Source organism: Leucopleurus acutus (assembly GCF_964270905.1).
Source record: "Leucopleurus acutus genome assembly, chromosome: 9".
Lineage (NCBI taxonomy): Eukaryota > Metazoa > Chordata > Mammalia > Artiodactyla > Delphinidae > Leucopleurus > Leucopleurus acutus.
In genome coordinates, this window is record NC_139144.1 from 32,562,971 (window position 1) to 32,582,584 (window position 19,614).

A 19,614-nucleotide genomic window follows, 5' to 3' on the forward strand; every position below is an offset into this window, starting at 1 on the left:
TTATCATTCAATCTCTTTAATGAATAAACAATTCCAAATTTATTGGAATTAGAAAAAGAAGCCACACAATATCTCCTGCCCACCAAGACACAGATGTGAGATCTCATAACATCCTACTACTACCTTCCCCTAAGGAACTCTTTTATTTAAAAAAATTGAATTAAATTATACACACACACGTTTCCCCCGTTACACAAAAGTACAGTGTTCCTATGAAACCTTTCGTAAGCTGAAATGGCGCAAAGCAAAGAAGCAATTACCTTACGACACATCTTACTAATGGATTTACAAAATAAATCAAGATAAAGCATAGATCCCAGACACAGTTCAAAGTTACGGTGGCTTGATGCTGAGATGCTGCATGCAGCTCCAGGAGAGAGCTTGGTGGTGCCACTCTCGCTGCCCATGGTGCACACTGCCGCTATGACAGCCTCCCTTGCTGCCAAACCAACGCTGAACAGTATTCAGTATTTTTGCTTTTTGCCCTTTTTTTTTTTTTTTTTTTTTTGTAAAAGCGAAAATCCTCTTCAGATTTCTTTTGGTTAGCCAAAACAGGTACTAATATAGGTTTTTCATAAAAGCGAAATGATATAAAGCAATCTTGGGAAAAGCAGGGGATGCTTGTGTGTGTGTGTGTGTGTGTATGTACATACGTAAATATACATCTTGAACTGCACGGGTCCAATTATACGCAGATTATTTTCACCGAAGACACATTACAGTACTACTTGATCCATGGTTGGCTGAACCGCCAGATGCCGAAGGGTGGATACGAAAAGCCAACTGTTAAGTTATAAGTGGATTTTCAACTCAAAGGAGGATCGGCACCCATGACTCCCACATCGTTCATGGGTCAACAGGGTATGCACGTGTGTACATATACACATACGTACGTGTGTATATACGCACATATACATTTTATACACAGTTAGAATTATTAGATATAACAATTCTGTTAATGCTATCTAACGTCACAGCCCTATGTGATGAAATGACTGTTATCAGAAGAGTAAAAATATCAACCGGCAGACAGAGAGACAGCTATATAAAGCAAGGGGGAATGGAGGGAAGGTAGGAACGAGGGAGGAGAAAACACATCTGTTATCACAGCTAAATAATTCCCCAGCATCTTTAGCTCAGAGTAAAAATACTGAGTCGTGAGAAACCATCCTTGTCAGAAGGCAGCCCGAGGCCTAAAGTTAAATTCTCCTAAACATGGCCACCTGAAAGGGGAATGTTACATAGTCAATACAAGAAAACAGGAAGGGTAACAGCCCAAAGATAAACATTTTGTGTTTTTTCAAAACAGTTTATCGTTCCTCCAGTGTTGTCACAGGCAAACCTAATAATCTCCTATTAAAAAGGTGGAAATTAAGTAAAGGTGCTTTCCACTTTAGGTTTTTAACCCACTCTGTAACCGGAGACAGTCAAGTGTCAAAATGAAGGTTATACATTTTTCCTCTCAGGGGAAAAGAAAAAACATTGAAGTTATTCATTAAAATTACAGAAGGGTTTGTAGAAACACCACTGACTTTAATATAGTTATAAATGTATTATTAGAAAATTAACTTGTTTTCTTAATAGCTTTATTGAATTTTTTGCGTACAGTATCTATTATGTCCTAAGAGCAACTATTTTAACCTCATGAAAGTTCAGCTACATTATTCATAAGGACTGTTAAAAAAAAACTGTGACTATTTGCAATTAGTTTATCTATAATCCCAATCACTACCAAGATTATCCTCAACATCTTTCTGGAAAAGAGCAACCACACCCTTCTCAAGGCTCCTTTGGATTCTTACTTGTTACAGCCATCTGGCCTGCTGTCAGAAGGGCCGACCACAGTGTCCATGAATGTTGCAACGTTGGAAAATCCTGCCGGCAATTCATCCCATTCATCAAATTTGATGCCACTGCCCAAGGAGTAGGTGCCTTCACCACACTTACTGCATACCTGATTCTTCATTTCTAGATACTCCCCAGAAGCACAGGAGAAAGCTGGAAGGCAGAAGAATGTATAATCTATTAGTCATCACACCCCCCAGCAATTTCCTCCCCTTCACACTGTCACCAGCATTATTTTTATAAAGCTCTGATCAGGTCACACCCTAATTAAAGCTTTCCAAAGTCTCCCTTATCACTACATGCACTTCACAGTCTGAGCCCGACCTATTTTACCAGGCTCATCCCTTGACCCATTCTCTTCCAACCATAACAAAATTCTTATCACTCCCAGAATATTTCATCCTCTTTCTCGCCGTTGTGGTCTTTCTTCGGAGATGCTGACCAACGCACCTGCTCACCTGGAAAACTCCTGTTCCTAAGTCAAAAAACGACCCTCTTCAGAACAGAAGGTGGGGCCTTACCCCACCAGGCAGTCAACTGTGCCTCTCTCTGTGCTCCTACAATACTCTTCTCATAATACCCCCCTTAAAGATAGACAGACGGATGGATGGATAGATAGATACCACTTATCAATTGATGTGAGACTTCAAGCTTCCAGAAAGCAAGGATCATTGTTATTTTTGAATTCCTAATTGTACCGGGCAAATGCTGAGTGCAAATAAAAGGCTGAACCAGTTTGTGAGATAAACTTAACGGGGATAATGAGAGGGTAGTGCTTCACATGCAATAGCTAAACAAATATCTCCACCACGAATCCATGTTTTCACTATTCACGACTCCCACTGAGTCATTTCCACAACCTCCTTCTTTTTACTGATGATGTCAAGTTCTGTGCTAATGCTCAGAACTAGAGCCAGAAAACAGCAGCCACAGGCAATGTGCAGGACAGCTGACACAGTTATGGAAAAGATGGCAATTCTGCCGCTAAGTTTTTAATTCATTCAGCAAATGCAAATCTATGTCCCCCAAGAGTGTGGCTCTGTGCTCAGAGCAGTATTAGTCACTCAAACGTAGCAAAGAGCTTTCTAATCCTTTAATCAGGATATTAAAGAAACAAGAACAAAATAAGACCTCTAAATTATCCAATGAAGAAAAACAAATCTCCCAGCAGAGAGCGAAGCAGCAAAACTTCACATTTAGGTAAACTCCCTTTTAGAATACATTTGGAAATGTAACAAGAAATAAAACAAGCTAATTTTGAAAAAACGAATTAAAGAAATAGAGCTAAAACCCACAGTCATCTACTTACTTATCCACGGAATAAATGTTTTTCTTCAGAAAAGCTTAAGATGCTGTACAATGCATTTCTAACCCTCAAATCAACATCCCTAAATTAGCAGAACATCAGAAAATAAGGAAAGGTTAGGCAAAAAGTATTGCATGCTGGCTATAAGGTCAAAACTATCTTGGGGTCAAGTTGTACCACTCCCTAAATCTGTGACCTTGAGTGAGATACGTCACCTCTCCAGGCCTCAGTTTCTATCTCAGAAAAAATAAGATAATAATCATAGTGCTGCCTGATAGAGCTATAACGAGAAACTAAAAAACAGTATAAAGTGGTTAGCACAGTGCCCTGCCTTTAATAAATGCTCACAACACGTGATTATGATCACTACGACGTACTAAGAAAGAAACAGTTATAGAAAAAAATTTATTTTACTTTTTATGGTTTATAGGTCTTCTAGAAAACTGATAAACAATACCATAAAACAAGAGCCCACATTACACTAAATCAAGGGTCAGCAAACTAGAGCTCACAGGCCAAATCCGGCCTGCTACCTGTTTTTGTAAATAAAGTTTTATTGAAACACAGTCATAACCGTTCATACACATATTGTCTATAGCTACTTTCACACCACAGTGGCAGAGGTGAATAGCTGTGAGAGACTGCACTGCCTGCCAAACCGAAAATATTTACTTTCTGATAAAACAAAGTTATCTTTGAAGACAGTTTAGTCTAGTGTCCAAAACTGAACTTTTAACTTAAATAGTAAGAAGTAGCTTTTTATGATAAGTTGTTAAAAGGGACCCTAGACTCTAAAAAGGAGATGATTGTGTTTGTGTTATTTCAGAGAGTGCCCGTTGCCCTTTAAAGTCATGAAGAATATCGCCAACTCTTTCGGAGGTATTTATCTAAGGTCAGAAGGAAAACTGAGAGATAACGTTAACAGTAAATGTATTGAGTACAACACAGCCAATTCTTTTTACTCACAGTAGTTATACAAAGTTATCGTGAAAACTAAACTGGCAAATAATGAACCACTGCTCCTGGGGAAAATACAGGCTTAGGCTCCTATGATTCTCTAGTCACAATATCTTCATCAACAAGTCACAGTATCACCTTCATCAATATCTTGTTTCACGGGTTTTTCAGCCGGAAAACATCTTATTTAAAATATATTGTTGATTCATCAACATTAAACTTATGGCCCACGGCACTAATACTTATACTTGAACTAAGCTTATTTAACACGTGAATTTTCTCCAAAAGGCAAGGGGCAGCCTTCTTGCACTTAGGATCACTAGCCAGCACTTCAGCACTATTTTAAACAGTAAGATCACCAATAAAAAGCCTAAGAATGCAAAAAACATGGCATTAAATAGACTGTGCAAACGACACTGTTGGCAGTATGCGAGATGAAATAAGGAGGCAGCCTGTCACTGTCTTCAACCTCAGCTGGGACCACATGGTCGGGTGACTCATTTTTACTGCTCTGTACATGTCTGCAAATGGCAGTGAAAGTATTACATGGACTGATTTGAGAGTTACAAATAAATTTTTTAAGGTAGGTAAATTTGCAAATACGGAATCCATGAATAATCAGGATTGATGTGTTTTAATAGATCTGTGAAGGAGGAAGATACTATGCCCATTCGCCAGAAGCAGAAATTGACACACAGTACATTTAAATAACCCTATCAGAAAATTATCCAATTAACAAGTGGCAAAGATGATATTCAAATTTAGCTCTCTGATTCCAAAACTCATATGCCAAGAAAATTCAATTCAAGCAATAATTATTATAATCAATGCAAAAAGGGCATGTAATGTCAAATTAATTCATTATTATATTTCACATCTTTCTTCATTTGCTGTCTTGAAATGTGCATTATAAAGCAATAACAATTCCCTACCCCCAGGTATCTTATGAAATTTTTAATATATTATAGCTGAGACACACACATTTATGAAATATTTTAGCAAGTTACTAACTTCCATATGCCTCAATGTCCACACCTATAAAAGGAAAATAACAGTAATATCTATCTCCAAAAGTTTTGGGAGTAAATGAGATATTCCATATAAAACATTTAGCAGTGTGCCTGACATAAAGCATAATAATTGTTAGCTGCAATTATTAATAATATAATTCAGGAGTCTGGGACAATCAGAATTCTGCCACTGGATTGATGATTTTACATCTCTTTAGAATAATTACATGGTCAAAGTTAGGTGAATAGCTATAGGGCCTTTAGTAATACAGAGGAGCTAAAGAGTCTACAGCTTTTTGTATTTTAATTATTGCTTCCTCCTCAATCTTTTTTTCCACCCTGGAAGCCAGCTCTAGAGCCACATGTCAAAGGAAAGGAAGAGCCACACGTTCTTATTAAACACAATTTACTCCATGAGATGATGTCAACACGGCCCTACCGACCTCTTCAGGCAGGCATCAACGAGGACCAGCTTTTCCTTTTCTTATACCTTCTGTCCTACCCACAGCTACTTTCTACCTGGACTCTGCTTTCTTGGCCTTTGGTTTTTAGTTGAATTAGAAGGGCTTTTATAATATTAAGGACTATACTCTTCATTTGAATTCGCTTACAGTACAACATAAGACTTTTTAAAATTAAAATATAGTTGATTTACAACGTTTCGTTAGTGTCTGGTGTACAGCAAAGTGACTCAGTTATACGTATATACACATTCTTTTTCATATTCTTTTCCATTATGGTTTATTATAGGACACTGAATATAGTTCCCTGTACTATACAGTAGGACCTTGCTGGTTATCTATTTCATATATAGTAGTTTGTATCTGCTAATCCCAAACTCCTAATTTATTCCTCCCTCATCCCCTTTTGCCTTTGGTAACCATAAATTTGTTTTCTATGTCTGTTTCTGTTTTATAAATAAGTTCATTTGTGTCATATTTTAGATTCCATATGTAAGTGATATGATATGTATAGGATCTGTCTTTCTCTCTGACTTATTTCACTTAGTATGATAATCTCTAGGTCCATCCATGCAGCTGCAAATGGCATTATTTCATTCTTTTTTATGGCTGAGTAATATTCCATTGTATACTTGGACCACATCTTCTTTATCCATTCATCTGTCCATGTACATTTAGGTGGTTCCCATGTCTTGGCTACTGTAAGTAGTGCTGCAGTGAACATTGGGGTGCATGTATCTTTTTGAATTATAGTTTTCTCCAGATGTATGCCCAGAACTGGGACTGCTCGATCATATGGCAACTCTATTTTCAGTTTTTTAAGGAACCTCCATACTGTGCTCCATATTGGCTGTACCAATTTACATTCCCACCAACAGTGTAGGAGGCTTCTCTTTTCCCCACACCCTCTCTGGCATTTGTTATCTGTAGACTTTTTAATGATGGCCATTCTGACTGGTGTGAGGTGATACCTCATTGCAGTTTTGATTTGCATTTCTCTAACAATTAGCCATGTTGAACATCTTTTCATGTGCCTAGTGGCCACCTGTATGTCTTCTTTGGAGAAATGTCTATTTAGATCTTCCACCCATTTTTTGCTTGGGTTACTTGTTTTTTTGTTATTGAGATGTATGAACTATTTGCATATTTTGGAAATTAAACTCTTGTCAGTCACATCATTTGCAAATATTTTCTCCCAGTCCATAGGCTGTCTTTTCCTTTTCTTTATAGTTTCCTTTGCTGTGCAAAAGCTTAAACGTTTGATTAGGTCCCATTTGTTTATTTTTACTTTTATTTCTATTGCTTTGGGAGACTGACCTAAGAAAACAATGCTACAATTTATGTCAGAGAATGTTTTGCCTATGTTCTCTTCTAGGAGAACTATATATGCTCTACTATACATAATATATATACTACAGAGTATATATACTATATACTACTATAAAGATAGAAATATGCAGGTGCGGGAAAAAACATTTATATCCATCTGTCCCCAATCAGCAAATGGCTGGGCAACTTATTTAACCCTCCTTGCCTCCATGCATTCACATTCCAAGGATGACACGGCTTTCCCCTCCTCCCTCACAGGACTGCTTGTGGTCCTATGAGAGACTGAAAACCACTCTGAGAATAAAATATGACATGAAAATTTAAAGCTTTACTGTCATCATGCAACCACCCCGTACAATGTACCAAATAATAGTCTATGAATTGAATCATTTATATGCTGATTATCATCTATGATTTATGCCTAACAATAAAGAACATCTATTTTTAATCTTTTCATCACAAGGACCTCTTAGTTTTGCTTTTCTTCCTTCAGAGACCTCACGCTATGGAAGATGATGGCTATCAATTACCTTTATTCATAATTCATCCATTTTTGCTACTTTAATTCAAAGTTACTACTAAAATTTCTTTTCTAAACAGTAAACAGCAATAAGAAGCAGTAATAACATTTTCAGTTTACTTGTTCAATGAGATGTTGATGGTACAGGGAGCCTATGCACTCTCATTACAGGTAAGTATATGGGAATCACACTATATTATGTCACTCAACAGATATTTCTTATCTAGTATTTAGTAGGCAAACACCAGGCACCAAGGGTATTTTGGTGAATAAGATGGAAATAGTCCCTACTCTCATGGAGCATCTAGTCTACTCTAGCCTAGACTTATCTTCCTCAAAATAGACTGAATTTACATTTCACTAAGATAAATTCACTGTAAAACTATCGTATCTGTTAACCTAAGTTAATAGCTAAATAAAAAATAGTTACGTATATTTATGGGGAAATGAGTAATTAAATCAATTCCAGAATTAAGATGAGCCAATACGTCTATTTTCTTCAATTGTCTCATTTCACTTACATAAGATAAATAAAACAAGGTTAAAGCTGCAGGCATTGTCATTACTGACTATACAAGAAGAACACTCTTCCAACTATTCCTGTTATTCACAGCCATTAAGGAAAGTACAAACGGAAAACAATGCACAGATTGTGGGTCTCAAAAATGATAAATTTTACCTTCATCAATCATTTAGCCAATCAATTATCATTATCAGATTATTAAAGCTTCAACTGCCCGCCAGGTTTATAATTCTTCCCACAGGAAACAAAAAGTAAGAAATGGCATCTAAAAAGAAGGTGAACATCAGCTTCAACCCAGCGACTCTCGGCTGCTCTTCCCCCCTCAGTACCAGTGACAAGGAGAATGCTCAGACATTTTCTTTTCTAAGTTCCTATTTGCAAAATTCTTAAAGAAGAAAAATAATTTCTCTCATTTTACAAAAATGAAAGTGAGACAGGAAGACTCCAGAACAGTACATTAAAAGAGGCCATTTCTTGGGCTTCCCTGGTGGCGCGGTGGTTGAGAGTCCGCCTGCCGATGCAGGGGACACGGGTTCGTGCCCCGGGCCAGGAAGATCCCACATGCTGCTGAGCGGCTGGGCCCGTGAGCCATGGCCGCTGAGCCTGCACATCCGGAGCCTGTGCTCCACAACGGGAGAGGCCACAACAGTGAGAAGCCCGTGTACCGCAAAAAAAAAAAAAAAAGAGGCCATTTCTTATGATCCAGCAATCCCACTCCTGGAAATATACCCAGACAAAACTATTCAGAAAGATACATACACCCTTATGTTCATTGTAGCACTGTTCACAATAGGCAAAACACGGAAACAACCTAAATGTCCATCGACAGATGAATGGATAAAGAAGATGTGGTACATATAGACAATGGCATGCTACTCAGCCATAAAAAAGAACAAAATAATGCCATTTGCAGCAACATGGATGCAACTAGAGATGATCATACTAAGTGAAGTAAGTCAGAGAGAGAAAGACAAATACCATGTGATATCATTTATATGTGGAATCTAAAATAAGGCACAAATGAACCGATCTACAAAACGGAAACAGACTCATGGAGAACAGACTTGTGGTTGCCAAGGTGGGTGGGGGGAAGGGAGAGCGATGGACTGGGAATTTGGGGTTGGTAGATGCAAACTATTACATTTAGAATGGATAAACAACAAGGGCCTAATGTAGAGCACGGGGAACTATATTCAGTATCCTGTGGTAAACCATAATGGAGAAGAATATTTTTAAAATTCACATATATTATACACATATTATATACACGTGTAACTGAGCCACCTTGCTGTAGAGCAGAGATTGGCACAACACTGTACATCAGCTCTACTTCAATAAAACTTTTTTAGAAAGAAAAACAGGCCATTTCTTGCTGATGTTCTTATTCACTGAAGGCATTTTTTCCCCTTGGCTGAAGGGAATCTTTGATCTGTTTCATTGAGATTTTATTTGTCGTAAGTGTGTTTTTCTTGTCAAAATCCACAAGGCAGCAATGCAGGCTGATTGTGAGTCCATCACCTGTCTGCCATGTTTGCGGTAAGGTTGGAGGAGAGTAACAGAAGGTAACACTTTGCAAATTCTAACAGCAACAGACACTGCAGTGTTCCTAGGAGGAGTATATATTCATAATCACTGAGGAGCTATATTGGTCTACTCCACTCTAATTCACAGGTGATGGAATATGAGGCATGACGTGATCATAGAATGAATAAATTATGATATGTAATAACACTTAAACCTATCAGGATGACCAAAAGGGACTTTCGAGATCACCTGGTACAAACCCTCCCAATCTGGATGCCAAGTTTCCTCATCTGTGTGACCTAGAGCATCTTAGTTCAAGTTTTCTACAGTCACCACAGGCAGACTCACTATCTATGAGTCTCATGACTCTTATGACTCTCTACCTAATAAACAGACTCCCTGCAGTACCATGGAGCCAAAAGATTTTATTATAGCTAAGCTAAGAAAAATCCACTGTTCGTATCTGAAGTAAAGAAGAATAGAATTCAAAAAACATACCTCTTCCCCAGAAGTCAAAATACACAAGTTCTAGTTCCAGCAGGGCTGCCTGGCCACACGTGGAGTTAACACACGAGCTGCTGTGCAAAGTCTGAAGTGACACAGTTAAATGATCAGAACCGAATTCTTTAAGCCTGATGCTACCAATAACCACCTTTAACTTTCCATTAAGACTTGGGGATGAAGATGGGGGCCACAGAGATGTTTGTAAGTTCAGATTTGGGAAATTCTTTGACAGAGAAGGGAGAAAAAATAATTTTCACCTCTCATTTTACAAAAATGTAAGGGAGACAGGAGACATACAAAGCAGTACATTAATACAAACCACTCTGGCCAGTGTTCTCTAATTCACTGTTCTCTGAAAAGAATATTCAGTCAGAGGACTGCCTCTCCATCTGTGAAAATGAATTCTCACGTCTAACATTCTTTCCAGAGAATGGGTCCTCACAGAACCCTAACAGCTAGGATGGTATGACAGTCACTGCGCTTTGCAGAGAAGACAGATCAGCCAGAATACCTGCCCTCCCTCCTGCCCACCCCCCAAAAAACATCACCAACTCCTGGTGTTACGTAGAAAACTGATCCATGTAACACCACAGCTATAATCCCCATTAAATTAGTGGAGCCTAGATTAAAACTTCCCCTCTTTTTTTCCAAGCAAAAGCTAACTAAGGTAGATTCCATCTTTAAAAAAAAAAACCCATGGGCTTCCCTGGTGGCGCAGTGGTTGAGAGTCCGCCTGCCGATGCAGGGGACACGGGTTCGTGCCCCGGTCCGGGAAGATCCCACATGCCGCGGAGCGGCTGGGCCCGTGAGCCATGGCCGCTGAGCCTGCGCGTCCGGAGCCTGTGCTCCACGACGGGAGAGGCCACAACAGTGAGAGGCCCGCGTACCACAAAAAAAAAAAATAATAATAATTTAGGAAATACTCAACAAATGTTTAGTGAACGAATTAAAACTCAATAAATACCTGTGGACTAAATATTTTGCTCAAAACATACAAGTCTGTTGCAGATCTGGGGTTTCATCTGAGGTGTGTATCACACCTGACCGCGAACTGTGGGAGGCCTGGGACTGGACACCCATGCGGTAATGCTCCCACTGAGACTTACGGAGCAAAGAAATTGTATGAAATTAGTTAAATCATAGCACAAGTAACAACGTATACAAATTGACTAAATCAGCCTGCCATGTGTATTTAAATCGGTGTTCCTCCAAAAACGTTATATGCAGAAATTAGCAAAAGGGTGCAACTACACATTGGATAAAAGAGTTCTATAATCAAATATACTTGGGAAACTCTGGGTAAAACAGAATGCAGTTAACACACAGTAAATGTTCTAGACATAATTACCATGTTTCTCAGAGACTTTATTATGAACATGTGGACTGCATCCCTCTATCAAGGGGATACAGCTTTCACCATTTTTTAAAAGTATTGGTATTTCACGACAGAAAACCTCAACACGCTTCTTTTGTTTACATGAAGTACTTCTTGGGATGAGTATTCCACAGAACAGACTTCCAGCATGATACACCATCACCATTCAATATCAACGTACTCAACTTGCCCAGATGCACTGGCTGTCCTAACACTAACAACGCTACACAACTGAAATAGACTAGGTATTGAATCCTGCGGAAGAGCCTACATTTCAAAGAGCTATGATCCCCCCAAAACTGGATTTTTAAACATCCCACCCAGGAAGCTAAAGCCAACTCTCTTTCCATGAGAATCCTTCCTCTCTTTCAACTCCAAACTAGAATCAAAAGATGTTGACTCAAACTGTCACCTCTGCTTACTCCTTAAGGCCCATGAAATGTAGGTTATGACAAGAGATCAGAGAGACACAATGGAAAAAGGAAAACAATTGTAGGCAAGGGTTTTCCTTCTAATCTGTATACAGCATTTCTTAATCTAAGAACCAAATATTAGTTTATATAAATACTAAAGTACAAGATTAAACAATGCCCACAATACTATAACTTGATGCTAACATACCAAATGGGATTACAAATATCTTAAATAGTCATCCCCAGTTAGAAAACGATGTGTTAAGGTTGCAGTCATGGGCCAAGAAATACGGGAAGGAGTAAGCGATAGAAGATACACACTCCCCAAAGGAAGAGATAACTTAGGTTTATTTCCCTTCGGTGCTCTAGACTTCTCTGAAAATATGTAAGGCAATAGGTAAAGGAATTCTCTCCTCACTCCTAGTAGCCAGGCTTTTATTTCTAAGGTTTGGTTTGAAACAACAAGTCCCTCTTCCCCTGTGTGGTTGGTGACAGAAGAGACAAGAGAGAGAAGAAGGAGAGAGAGAAGGTACCCCATCCAGGCAACCATTCCAAAATGACTATTGTTTTTGACAATCTAAGAAAGTCAAGAGGACACCCAGAGAGTCAAGGCAAGATTTTTTAAACTCTCTTGCAAGAGGGAAGTGACGCAGCAGTGGAGAAGGGATGGAGTCAGAACAGGGGTTATATCCCCTCATTCTGGGAGGAGGCAATGAGTGCTGTGTTCAGGAATGACATGCTACCTGCAAGCTGTGCCTGAGTGATGCCCACGGACACGAGACTCAGCACCAGGGCTTGGAAGAAGCAGCAAAGTTCCCTGGAGCTAAGCCTGGAGCCAGCAGAGAGAAGGAGCGAGATGAAGTCATTTCAGTGGCCCACGGCAGCACTGCCTAAGACACTGAGGTTTCCAGAGCAGGGGGACAGCAGGACAATGAGACGCTGTGTCAGTTAATAACCAGAGGTCTCTCCATCCCACTTCCTGAGGCAAGCCTCAAGCTCACATACAGTCCAGGGATCCGCCACAGCAAAAACTGATACCTGACTTCCCATTAATTTCACTTAGAGCCTTGTAGCCAGATTTTACAAGATTTTTAAAGAAATAAAGATATAATATAGCTTGCCCATCAATTCTATTTAAAAAAATGCACAGGTGCTACATAAACATTCTCATAATCCCTTTCCTAAGGAAAGGCCTCCTCTACTGCTTCTTTCTGAGGAAGGGGGAGAGATCTAGCTAATTACATTTTGAAGACTCTACAGGAATTTCCACCGAGGACACATTCTGGGTTTTGCTTCACTGAGAGACACTAGGATCTGGGGAAATTACGTCTCACACAACCATCGCCCTAAATATTTTTCACTTACTTGAAGCTGCCGCGTTCCGCGTTTTTCTTTTCTTTTATCTGGCCCAACTGCTGGGCCACACCATCCCCACCCCAACAGGGTCCTGGAAGCTCCTCCAGGCTGTCATCTTCAAGTGGTAATCTAACTCAGTGGGTAAAAGACAGGCTCTGGAATCAAACATGTCTGTACTTGAACCCCAGATCTGCCATGTCCTGGCTATATGACCCGACCTGCAGTAACTTATTTCACCACTTTAAGTCTGAGTTTTCTCATCAGTAAAGTGGAAATACTAAGACTAGCTATCTGAGACGGTTGTTGTGAGGATACAACAGAAAATGATGCAAAGCTCCAAGCACGATGTTTAGCATGTAATCTGTATGTGAGAAATGGTAGCTATTACTAGCAGTAGAAAATCTAAGCCACTGAAGGAATATTCACTTATTACCATAACTGCCTTCAGCAGTGAGTTTCAAAATAACTTGCCTCTACCATACAAAAAAAAGTCACAATCAGAGGCCAGACTAATAACTTCCAGAGCTGATATAAGTATATGACACAAACATACGTGTAAATTCAGATTTCAGACAAACTACCAAGACAAAAAATGCCCCAGCCATCACATAAGTAGTATCATTTCCGGGTATCATTTTTAAAATAAGTACTGTCATCATTTAAAGTGATAAACAACTAATAGTGAGTTTACTAGACCAAATTCTTAGAGCAGTTCAAGCTGGCATGTCAACTTCATAACATTATCTGTGGAAGATCATAGTAAATAATGAGCAAAAACATCCCTGGCAACATTCAAATAGAAATAATTTGTATTGAAGCATCAGTTCTGAAACAGATTTTTAAACCCTTGGCCGATAAACTTAATCACTAGTGTCCTGGTAAGTGTTGAACAACCGGCTCTCAAGAGGCACCTGATTTGTAGTGTTTGCCAATTCCCATGGTGTAAATACTCCACCATGGCCCATTTCAAAGGAACAATGAGTTCTCAAAAGCCAGTGCCAGCCAACAGCGGCACACCACTTAGATACAGAGTAGTATTCAAAATGGTTACACACTCCACCTCAATAGGGCTGTTTACAAGGAACCAAGGAATAAGCCCACAAGTAAAAGGTAAATATAGATAAATGATATACGGATTTTCTAGGAGGATGACAGAAGTAATTTTGCAATGAGCTAATTCCACAGGCAATACTCAGGCTGCTTCCCTTTTAACTGCAATCCTCCCTCACTGAGAGCTGGTCCTCTTTCTGCACAGGTGGTCACATATACCCCAGCCTTGGATCATCTTCATATCCACTGACCCCACTATCCTCTTAAGATTCTTGCTAGACCCAAGTCTTTCTCTGGTTACCTGGGTTCTTAGGTTCTCTCTGTATTCATTTAATATCATTCACCAAGAAATGATGGCTTTCTTCCTTGATTTTCCTCCTAAGACTTGCCGTCTTCCCGTCTCTCTTATCAGTAAACCCACACCTATGCGAAAACCCCTCCAGCCGGTAACAGAGATACAGTTTCTCTATGAAGAGGAAGGAATTAGCTTCCCGTTTAATTAATTTGCTTATCTGCTCTTTCATTTGGGAACAAAAGAACTCAGCTTTTAGGAATAACATTTGGAAGGCTGTAGGAAAACCAAAATAATCTCTGTCTTATTCCAGCTTTGAACTCTAGGACACACCAAGATGACTTCACTGCAGGAACCTGTGACTCACCAAATTCAAGGATTTTAAAAAGTAGACTTTATAAATGAAAATAAATTTCATGACATATTTCTGTTAATTCAAAATGTTGCACTTCAAACTTGCTTAATTGCTAAAAGACAAGCTGTTGAATGTGACAGTCATCAATTCTCTACTGTCTGTACGTTACACTATAAAGTCAAATTATAATATTTCTATGGCAAGAAAAAGAAAAAAAAGAAATCCATTGCCGGATGAAAGCGTGTGTATGTGTGCTGGTGATGAAAGCACAGCAATGTGACTGTACTTAATGCCACTGAACTGTACACTTAAAAATGATTAAGATGCTACATTTTATGTAACGTGTTTAACAATATTACACGTACCAAACGTTACTACATGTATCAAAAATGTTTGAAAAGTCTCTTAAAACGTAAAGAAGAAAAGAAATCTATTAAATAGAAATTCTGCCACTCTGCCCTTTAGAATTTCAAGTAAGACAGTAAACCAGATTTTTTTAAACAAATAAATAAAAATAACACCCTTTAATATTGCCTGTGTCTCGTTACAGACCAGACGTAAGGGCACTGAGTGTTGAGAAAGGATGCTTTTGCTCTGCTAGATCAATGTTCTTTTTCTCAAAGGTCTTTTATATATGCACTACAAGGAACTTCTCGGGCTCGTATGAAGGGCTTATGGTTTAATCAGGAAAACAAGTGGTCAAAAAGTCAAAACGTACTGCATTCTTTGCCTCTCACTGGGTCAGGCAGGCCAGAGCAGTCCACTGCAGAATTCGGAATGGCAACTCTCCATCTGGAGCCACTGCTATCACATTCTGTATATTCAAAGTGGTAATCTTCCTGCAAATAATCACAAACACAAGCCTTTGTTAGAGCCAATTTTAATGGGACAACTGCGCTTTCTCAATCATCCCCAAACCTGCCTGGAAGCCTGGCTGCAAACTGTTCTCTCTGCTTGATCCTTATTCTTCCCCCACTCCATCCATACCAAGCAGTACTTTGATCAAAAATGTATCATGCTAGGCACTGAGTAGGCGCTGAGGATCTGACAAGGGCCACGACAGTCAGGCGCTCATGGGGTGACCAGCGAACTGTACTCTCACCCACCCCAAAAGGCAACAGCACACAGTCCCTATTTTTTGCAGGCTTCTTAAGCTCTAAATAATTGATAGATATGAATATAAAAGCAAAATAACCCTAGGAAATTGAAGGCTGTCACTGTCCTAAATTTTTCAAAGAAAGAAATAGGAGAACTGTTCCCATTGACCTAATTTCTCACTCTGTTTAAAATTTAACAGAAAGTAGAATGATTAATCATCCAAATACTAACTAAAAGACTACCAGTTTTTAAAGCAGCTCTCCCAGGCTCAATCTCCCCCACCACAGCAAGCTGCCTTCAATCACAGACTGTAACACAGACCATTTACTACAATCGCCAAATAAGACCAACCCACTTGTCTCTGGCCTCTATCTTCACTCGACCTCCCCTGCTCAGAGCACATTACACCCGTGAGATGCTTGAGCTGAGAGGAACGAGGATAACATGTCATTAGACGTTTCAAGAATGAGAGAAGTTATAAATCTACTCCAAAATATTTCAGCTCAGTATCTTAGAAGTTGCTAGTCTGCTTAATCTACTCTGTTTGCCTCCTTTACTGTATCAATGACAGGAGTGAATGGAAATATTGCCACATAAGCATCAGGAAACCAGGTGGGGAAGTTTGTGTGTATATATGTTATATGTGTGTGGGTATGTGATGTGTGTGTGTGTGTATACATGGAAAGAATACCAGTTAAAAGGCTGGTTCTGGGGCTTCCTTGGTGGCGCAGTGGTTGAGAGTCCGCCTGCCGATGCAGGGGACACGGGTTCGTGCCCCGGTGCGGGAAGATCCCACATGCCGCGGAGCGGCTGTGCCCGTGAGCCATGGCCACTGAGCCTGCGCGTCCGGAGCCTGTTGCTCTGCAACGGGAGAGGCCACAACAGTGAGAGGCCCGCGTACCGGGAAAAAAAAAAAAAAAAGGTTGGTTCTGGAATCAGGTCTGAGTTTGAACTGACATCTCATTCCTCCACATACAATCAATGTGCTATACTGGACAAGCCACTTTACCTCTCAAAAGCAACCATGTTTTTCATTGGTAAAATTACAATAATAGTATTTCCTATCTTGTATGGCTCTTGTGGCAGTTAATTGAGATAATGTCTGTAAAATGTTAGGCATGTTAAGCTAACACTGGGTTAGCACTTATTAGTGGTTGAATGATTATCCTTCTTAAGGGCAATGTGGGTACAGAGGATGATACAGAGGAAGGAGCTAGCGGTAACAGGATAAGGCGCAAACAACCTGAGTCTCTGTTTCCCCTGCTTCAACTTCTGCACACACTCATGATAAATGAGAAGGGACTGAGAGTTAGAGAAGGTGTAATTACTGGGCTGGAAGCAAAGGCCTTATGCTGCATTAGGACTCTCCCCAGAATTAAGATTCAGTGTATACTTCAGGCAATCATCTCTGAAGAGTATTTTGTTCTCTCAAATTTTTTTTTTTACAAAGTTTGGTAACAGACGATTTAAGATTAAGTTATTTGACAAGAGTCTAGATTTCAAATATGTTTTACTGCCAACTGAGGGCAAACCTACGTATGTAAAAAAAAATCAATAAAATCTGCCAAATGGGAAAGGCTTTCCAGAGGGAAAGATGGGAGGAAGGAGGGGGAAAAGGGAGGAAGGGAAGTAAGAAAAGAGGAGAGGGGGGGAGGGAGCAAAACATAACAAAGGTCACTAAATTTGACAACATACAAATGTTAAACACTGTACACCAAAAGTCATCATAAGCAAAAGTAAATGGTAAACAACAAAACAAACTGGTGAAGAAACACACAGCAAAGGTTAACTAACTTAAGAATGCTGGGTTTCCGAGTTCTGGAAGTGAATGGTGGTGACGGCTGTGCAACAATATGAATGTACTCAGTGCCACTGAACGGGACACTTAAAATGATTAAGATGCTAAATTTGATGTTGTGTATATTTCACCACAATTTTAAAAATTAAAAATATGAAATAAAAAGAATACTGGGTTTCTAAAGATCGGTAAGGAGAAGGACAAATAACTGTTGGAAGAATGGTCAAAGAACACAAGCAATTCATTAAAGAACAATACAAATGGCCAAGAAAAATATAAAAAAAAGTTGAACCTTGCCGAAGAAATACAAATAATGATTTTCATCAAGTTGCCATGACATTTAAAATATATATTTTTTAAAACTCCCTGAGGTAACAGTGCAGTAAAATGAGCACTTGTGTGCTTCCAATGAGAGGATAAAGTGTGCAGGCTTTCTGGAGAGATGCAGTCAATATGTACCCAGATCTTGAACTTGTTCAAAAACTGGAACCCCAAATTCGACTTCTAGCATCTAATCTAAGGGAGAAAAATGTTTCATGGGTTCAGTGATTTATGGCCAAAATTGCTCATGATGACTTTGCTATAGGTTGAGGGGGCATAATTAACAGTTGAGCAGTATTTTCCACACGTATTTATATCATTAAATACTCATAATAATTCATGTGGATTAGGAAAAACAGGTAATATGATTCCCATTGTTCAAATGATACTCAGAACGGATAAGCGATTTACTCAGAGATACCCAGCTAGTAAGCAGCGTAGCTGAGAGCAGAAGTCAAGCCTTTTGTTTACTGACCAGTGTCTTCAGTTTATACAACGCCATTGTGCTTAAAGTAGGTTACTGTTTTAAAAGAGAAGGAGTGGTCAAAGTTTTGAATATAAAATCCTGATGGTTACAGAAGTCTAACAGTAAATCATAAGGATGTTTCACGTTCAAACAGAATACGAGAGTGCACAGGTAAGCAGAAACCATTTGATTCCCCTCTTTCTGTATTAGTTTTCTATGGATGCTGCAACGAATTGCCACACACGTAGCCACTTAAGACAACAGAAATTCATCCTTTCACCGTGCTGGAGGCAAAAAGTTCAAAATCTTTATCACTGGGCCAAAATCAAGACGTCAGCCAAGCTGCGCTCCCTCCAGGAGCTCTGGGGAGAATCCACTCCATGCCTCTTCCAGTTTCTGGTGGCTGCTGCCGTTCTCTGCCTCTGTGGTCACACCGCCTTCTTTGTCCTCCCCCTTGTGATTGTATTTAGGACCCATCCAGAAAACCCCCCACCTCAAGATTCTTCTTCACATCTTCAAAGCCTTTTTTTGGTCATACTCACGGGTTCCAGGGATTACGACACAGGTATCTTTTGCAGGGGGTGGGGGGTGGGGGGTAGGATAGTATTTGGCCTGCCACGATCTCCTAGTGCAGAAGAGCCTAGGCCAGGCATGCAGTTGCATGATGGTTTTCTTTTTCCACTTGCTCCCAGTTATCTGCATTAAGAAGACTTTCCTGGGCTTCCCTGGTGGCTGAGAGTCCGCCTGCCGATGCAGGGGACGGGGGTTCCCACATGCCGCAGGAGCGGCTGGGCCCGTGAGCCATGGCCGCTGAGCCTGCGCGTCCGGAGCCTGTGCTCCGCAACTGGAGAGGCCACAGCAGTGAGAGGCCCGCGTAGCGCAAAAAAAAAAAAAAGAAGAAGAAGAAGACTTCCCTATTTCCATATCCCACTGAGATCCTGGTCCCCGTATGTAAAATTCAGGTAATTTGTTATCATCCTTGCAAAATAATGATGCTGAGAATTCTGGCATGAATTTCAAATGAAGAAAGGCCTCTGAATAAAATAGGTAAGCTCAAGAAGACTCTCCGCCACCACTGCCTCTGTGTTGTTCAGGCTGCCAGTTATGAGAT

General features: G+C 39.8%; 1 protein-coding gene across 1 annotated transcript in view; it reads right to left on the reverse strand.

Moving 5' to 3' along the window:
• The window catches only part of ELAPOR2 (endosome-lysosome associated apoptosis and autophagy regulator family member 2), a gene marked incomplete at its 3' end in the record, with an annotated part of 288,322 nt that overhangs the window by 73,332 nt on the left and 195,376 nt on the right, over positions 1-19,614 (reverse strand). The window contains exons 6-7 of the mRNA XM_082846355.1: positions 15,539-15,659; positions 1,803-1,998 (exon numbers count right to left, since the gene is read on the reverse strand). Of these exons, the coding sequence (XP_082702481.1) occupies positions 1,803-1,966 (164 nt within the window). The 5' untranslated portion in view covers positions 1,967-1,998; positions 15,539-15,659. The remainder of the gene's footprint in view (positions 1-1,802; positions 1,999-15,538; positions 15,660-19,614) is intronic.